This window comes from Volvox carteri, assembly GCF_000143455.1.
Source record: "Volvox carteri f. nagariensis unplaced genomic scaffold VOLCAscaffold_43, whole genome shotgun sequence".
Classification (NCBI taxonomy): domain Eukaryota; kingdom Viridiplantae; phylum Chlorophyta; class Chlorophyceae; order Chlamydomonadales; family Volvocaceae; genus Volvox; species Volvox carteri.
Window position 1 is genome coordinate 531,321 of NW_003307586.1, and position 6,393 is coordinate 537,713.

Sequence of the window (6,393 nt, forward strand, 5' to 3'; positions counted from 1 at the left end):
GAGGGGGATCAGTTGCAAGGCAACCAGAAATGAACTGCCACGGCGTTCAAAGTTTGAAACTGCTGGGTTGCAGGCGGGGAGGGAATCAAATTCAAATATGTGAAGGAAGTGCAACCGCCGCCAAATGACGTCCAAACCACCTCCAACTGCCGGAGTGGGGGGGATGGACGAGGCAGGGGGGAAAAACACAAGAATGACCATATGTTTGCCTGTCTGTCTGCCTTGTGTTCCTTCGCTCACCTCGCCGTACAGCGCCGCCGCCTCCTCCAGCTTCCCCCCCTCCTGCAGCAGGGACCCCAGCTGGTCGCACGAGGCGGCGATGTCCGGGTGATCCTGAGCCAGGACGCACCGCCGACCCGCCAACACCTGAAAGTTGCAATTGGGGGGGGGAGAAAGAGGGAAAAAAGGGGGAAGCGGCCCAACCCCGTTTGAAAAGTTTTCGTTCGTCCATGTCGTACCACCGTACCACCCACCTTCCTCAGCAGCTCCTCCGCCTCCCCCACCTTCCCCTGGCTCCTCCTCAGCAGGGCGAGGTTGGAGAGGGCAGTCAGGGTGGCGGCATCGGACTCCCCCAGCGCCTGGCGGTGCTCCTGAACAACAAAAACACACATCGCAGACATATTTACATACGTACATACATACACAAAGACATCACGCCTTATAATCAAAAAGTACTCGGAAACTGCTGCTATGTACGTACGTACATACATACATACATTCAAGGGATACATTCAGACAGGTGGCCACTGGCGACGACGGAGCTCGCTCTGGTGCAAAGCTATTTATTCTCGTGTACCACCACCCTCTCGCCATTTCCTTCATCACGGCTCCGAAGATCATTTAACACACACACACACACACACACACACACACGGAGACGGGATGAAGGGGCAAAACAAATGGGTAAGAAACCATTGTACGACAGCTGAGTCATTTTGTTTCCTCTCAGGTCTTCTCCCTCCCTCACCCGCGTTTCGGTCCCCCAGCCACCCCCCGCCCCAGCCACCCCTCAACCCCTCCCCCCCCTCCCCCTCCCTCAACTCACCTCCACCGCCGCCAGCGCCAACTCCTCCGCCTGCGGTGCGCTGCCCAGTCTGAGCGCCTCCGCCGCCTTTCGCAAACACGACATGTAGCGGGGCCCGGAGCGCTCCCCCGCCCACACCAGCTGCTGGACCTCACCCACCAGGGCGTCCTGAGCGTGTATGTCGGTATGTATGTCGGTATGTATGTCGGTATGTATGTCGGTATGTATATCGGTATGTATGTATGTATGTACGTAAGAGTATGTGTGTGTTTGTTACGAGCGCGGGACGGGGGGAAAAGGGAGGGTCCAGACCAGCGCCCTTTCATGTGGGGACCACAGTTCCCGTCCTCTGGCACCTCGGGTAAGTCCATTGTGTTAAATAATTGACCCCTCCCCCAAATACACCCTCTACCACCCCCCATTGCGGTTCCCCATCGCCTTAGACTCGTACGGCAGTGCACGTTTTCATGTGTCGGCAGTTGTGTGCTTCACTTTCTGCAAGTAAATCCCTCCCCTCCTTCCCCATCTCCCCCCATACACACACGCGGTAAGAACATAATTACTGAAGGTGGAGTATTAGAACCAGAAGTACCCCGTAACCTCATCCATATTATATTATCTGTAACTCTGCCCCCCTACACACACCCATACGCACACGCACACGCACCTGGATTCCCGAAATAATCCTCCTGGTGGCGGCACCCAGTGCCCCGGACAGCCTCGCACTGCGCCGCAATGGGGCCCCACCTCCGCCACCACCACCACCAGCACCAGCACTTCCACTGCGCGCAGCTGCCTCCTCGGCAGCTGCTTCCCTCCTGAACTGCGCGGTCAGCGCCGCCACCAGCTCCCGGCGGTCCGCGGGGCTGTGCGCCTCCGAGACACCCAGGTTGATGCTCTGAGGGGCGGGGCGGGGTGGCTTATGTATGTATGTATGTATGTATGTATGTTTGTATGTATGTATGTATGTATGTATGTATGTATGTATGTATGTGTGTGTATGTATGTATGTATGTATGTATGTATGTATGTATGTATGTATGTATGTATGTATGTATGTATGTATGTATGTATGTATGTATGTATGTATGTATGGGAGGAGAAAGGGCATGGCAGGTGGGCCCCGGGAATTGACGATGTGCAAAAGCCAAAGGGACAGCGGGGGAGGGAGTTGGGGGGTGGAGAGGCGGGTGGGAGTACGGCAGGCGAAAATCCGCACGCACGGCGGCCGCAGCGGCGGGTAGGGGCGGGTGGAGAGGGGTGGGAAGGGTAACTACATGCAAGTTGCGAAGAGGGGTGGTTAGGTGGTTGGGTACGGCAGGTGCGATGCGGTGGGTAGGTAGGGCGGTCATCCACCTTCCGGGCACCTAGCAGCCCGCAGGAGAAGGGGGACCTCAGTGAAGGGGGGGAGCAAATTGCTGCGCCTCCTGGCCCCCTGTCGTATTCCAGGGCCGCACCCCCACCCCAACCCCACTGAGCACCCTTTTTTTCTTCCCCCTCCTCCTCTCCCCCCTTCCATTTCCCTCCCGTCACACTGACATAACCAAACTCTCGCCCCGAAACCCCGGTGACCGAGGTCCACACCTTGAGGGAGTTGTACAAGATGTCCAAAGTGAAGTCAAACACCGGCACATGCAGGAACTGCGGCCCCCGCAGCGTCAGAGCCTGTACGACCTCGTACAGGCACCATGTACGACCTAGAGCCGCGGCGGCGCTGTCCAACATGAGCAGCGCCGAGCTGCACTGACGGAGCGTGCCGTCCACAATTGCACGGCGCCGGGGTGAGGTCGCGTCGGGGTACAGCGGCGGCGGGCTGGTCCTCCGCCTTCGCTTCCGCCACCCCCCCCTCTGTCGGCGGTATCAGTGGGCAGCTGAAGCAGTCTATCCACACGAAGGTGTTGGAGAGGGTGTTGGCCCGGGCGACCGGGTCGGAGCTCGGGGTCCCTGCTTGGTGGGGCACGGGGGGAGTAGACCAAGGGGGGTGGGGTATGGGGTGGGAACAAGGGGGGAGAGAAATGCATGCAGTGTGTCTGCGGGGGGGAGGGGGGTAAGAAATGGCAGGTACGGGCCAGGAAGGCGGGGATACGGAAACCCCAACCCCACCTCCACCTGCTAAATATTCCGGCCCAGGAAAAATTCCCCTATGAAAACCTACCTACCTACCTACCTACCTACCTACCTACCTACCTACCTACCTACATATATATATACATATATGCATACATGCATACATACAAACAAGGGGCCTACCAATGAAGTGTTGCAGCAAGGGGACCACCAGGTCGGACAGGAAACAGCAGCTCCAGGCATGGATGACGTAATGCTGCGCAGGGCCCACGTACTTGGGGGCGACTAGCTCCAGGAAGGGAACTCCGCCACGACACCTCGGCGTGATGAACTGGGCCACAATCTGGGCTGTGCTCAGATCAGCGGGGACCTGGAAGCGAGTGTGTGTGTGTGTGGGGGGGACGATTCAAAAGGGGACGTGGTTGCAGGGGTAAGCTTGGGGGCTCGGAGGTGGGCGTGTAGGTGGCGACGGCGGGAATGGTTGATGTAGGCCACCGAGTAATGGCTGCGTGAGGCGCTGGCGCGCCTGAAGGACGTTTCCCATAGTATATGTTGTCAGTATATATTTCATTGTCCTCCAAGTTGTAGAAAGAGAGCCGTTTTAAAGCGCCCGATGAAGCCTTTCTGGCTGCAGCCAGCAATCAACCCAACCCGCAACCTTGCCATGTAGAAACGGAAATTATTATCTGTACATGCGAGATCTACGTAAATCTCAGCGTTATACAACAAATGCCATGCCGAAAAGATGCGCGTATCCATGCAAGTCTAATCTGGCGCATCGAGTCACCTTCGCAGCGAAGTCGCTGAGGAAACGCAGAGAAACGCCACGATATTCCTTTGCAGACTCCTCCATTCCTGCGTTATTCATGGCAGTCATTTGTGTACCCTGGGGTGCGGAATCCTTGGAAGCTTGTATATTTCATAGCTATTCGGTGTTTGGTAGCTTTGAGCGCCGGATAAGACGCGCGGAAGGAAATTTTTGCTTTGGGATTGGACATGTGCCGCAGCCTGGGAATCCGCCCTTTGAGGCTTACGGTGCAACTTAGGCTAGTCAAAGGCCTCGTGCACTGTCTGTCCTTGTATTATACAGCTAAGTCAGGTCATAGTCAAAAGTAAATGTTTGTCCATTCTAGTGCTTTGGAAGTACCATGGGAACAGAGGACAGGTACCGCAGGGGAGGGATCCACCCGATCGGATTCGAGTGCCGGTTACTATTCCTCGACATGCAGCTGCACGAGTAATATTTTTTATTAGTTGTAAAAATTATGCGGGACAACGGTTGTTTTTGGTGAGCAAATGTGTTCGGGCAATAACAGTTATTTGTGGGATATGCCATACTACTCATATCATCCCTGCAATTTCTTCTGTACTGCTTTATCAGCCCAGCATCTTGCGACTTTTTTCACAATCATCCCGCTGTGTTAAGGGGGATGACATCCTCCCCTGATACCAGAAGGGACAATTTGAGCATTGCAAGTCGTTTATAAATTTTGGTGCATGAATTCCCAGCTTCTAAGGCGTACTTGCGCGTATGGTAGACATGTTATAAATCCAGGTTGCAACTTGAAAGCTGCGGTAGACTACCCAACGGTGGTACGGCACGCAGATTACAGTTAATTACGCAGATTACAGTTGATTACTTTGGCTCGATGCATGCGTTCATTGGACATATGCACTCGACCTGGTCGGGTGTTGGATTGTTTGGGCCAGATCGTGTATTGTCCGTATGGCTCGCGAACAACTAACACCTGAGGGCGCAATTTCAATGCATATTCGCCGTCTATCGTGTCATACGTTATGACATAGGAGATCGCAAAGAATGTTGTTTTCCATGCTTGAAAGGTTGGTCAGCGCATCAAATAAGTCCACAGATGGACTTCTCCTGGCGATATGGAGAACTGGTGTCTGGCGGCTAATGCTATTCCTGTTAATATATTCCACAGGTTAGTTTTCGTAGCTCTATTCCTGGGTCTGCATATTTAGATTATTTCAGGACTGTTAGTTGTGGCTTGGCCGATGCCCACACTTGTCACACCCTTGTCGCCTTCCGTTCAAGCAAGGAAAAGCAGCACGTCGAATCCCAAATCACATGCCTTGTGCTCTCTGATCCCCACTGAAACCCAAATCAATCCCATCTTCCCCCCGTGGCCATTGGATACAAGAAACAAAATGCCGTTCTATTCCATTACAGTTTTCCCATCTGAATTTTACCCTCTATTCTCTTCCATTCTCGAACATCCGCACACACACTGCACTTTTTTCAACCCCAGGACTAACCGTCCGGAAAACCCACCCGCTCTCACCTCTCTCCTTCCGCTTCCCTCCACCTCTCCCCTTCCTTCCTGCTCTCTCTTTCCCCTCCCTTTTCTCACCCACCACTTCGCACATCCCTCCCCTCTCCAGTCGGTGCTTTTGGACTGCCCGGGATGGTTGATTCATTGCAAATTGCACCATATCACGACTTCCCCTCCCCTCGGCCCCCCTACGCCCAGGCCTCGCCATTATCTTCCCCATCACCCCCACCCTCATGACCAACGGCTTCGCCTCCCTCGCCGCCGGACACCGTGTGGACTGTACGGCATTCTCCCCCGCCGACTCCCCCCGCGAGTGCGTGGACGCGCACGGCACCGTGGTGATGTGGATGAGCTGGACCAACTTCATCTCCTCCTCACTCTTGACGTTCTTGTGCGCCCCCTTCGTGGGTCAGCTCAGTGACCGAATCGGCCGGAAGCCCTTCATGCTGATCGGCGTGGGGCTTATGTTCCTGCCACTGCTGGTAATCCTGCTGCACCTACATGATGTTCTGCCGATATATTGGTGGGAGGGGTTTGGAGGGGGGAAAGGGAAGGGGAAGGGGAAGGGGAGGGGAGGGGGGAAAAGTGGGAAGGCAGGGGGGGGCCGGGTTGGGGATGCTTGTCACCGACCGCCGTGCCACACATGGATGTTTTTTTACACGTCGTCCGAGTACCGTCCTTTCCCTGCAACACAGTCTCGGCCCCCTGCCGTGCATTGTCGTACACTACAGCCCCAACGAGGAGCCGAATCCACGAAGTAATGGACACTGACTCCTCCTCCTCAGCTCCAACCCTTTCAACAGTCGCCCCTACTAAAACCCCCCAACCCCACCCCACCCCGCCCCACCCGCAGGTACTATCCCGCCTCTGCCGTTGGTGGTGCCGTATCTTCCTTCACCATGACTCTCACCTCAGTGGCGGACCTCATGGAGCAAAAACACAGGTGGGGTGCGGGGTGGGGGAACACATACCGGGGGTTTGGAAAGGGGGGAAAAGGGAGGACCAGGG

The 6,393-nt window shown here is 55.4% G+C and overlaps 2 protein-coding genes across 2 annotated transcripts in view; one reads left to right on the forward strand and one right to left on the reverse strand.

Moving 5' to 3' along the window:
* Positions 1 to 354, reverse strand: part of VOLCADRAFT_33677 (Kar3-type kinesin) — a gene marked incomplete at both ends in the record, with an annotated part of 1,044 nt that extends 690 nt beyond the window's left edge. Inside the window, one exon of the mRNA XM_002954500.2 lies at positions 241 to 354. Within this exon, the coding sequence (XP_002954546.1) occupies positions 241 to 354 (114 nt within the window). The remainder of the gene's footprint in view (positions 1 to 240) is intronic.
* A 3,853-nt stretch (positions 355 to 4,207) lies between these two features.
* The window catches only part of VOLCADRAFT_106422 (uncharacterized protein), a gene marked incomplete at both ends in the record, with an annotated part of 16,955 nt that continues 14,769 nt past the window's right edge, over positions 4,208 to 6,393 (forward strand). Inside the window, 3 exons of the mRNA XM_002954439.1 lie at positions 4,208 to 4,256; positions 5,584 to 5,908; positions 6,239 to 6,328. Of these exons, the coding sequence (XP_002954485.1) occupies positions 4,208 to 4,256; positions 5,584 to 5,908; positions 6,239 to 6,328 (464 nt within the window). The remainder of the gene's footprint in view (positions 4,257 to 5,583; positions 5,909 to 6,238; positions 6,329 to 6,393) is intronic.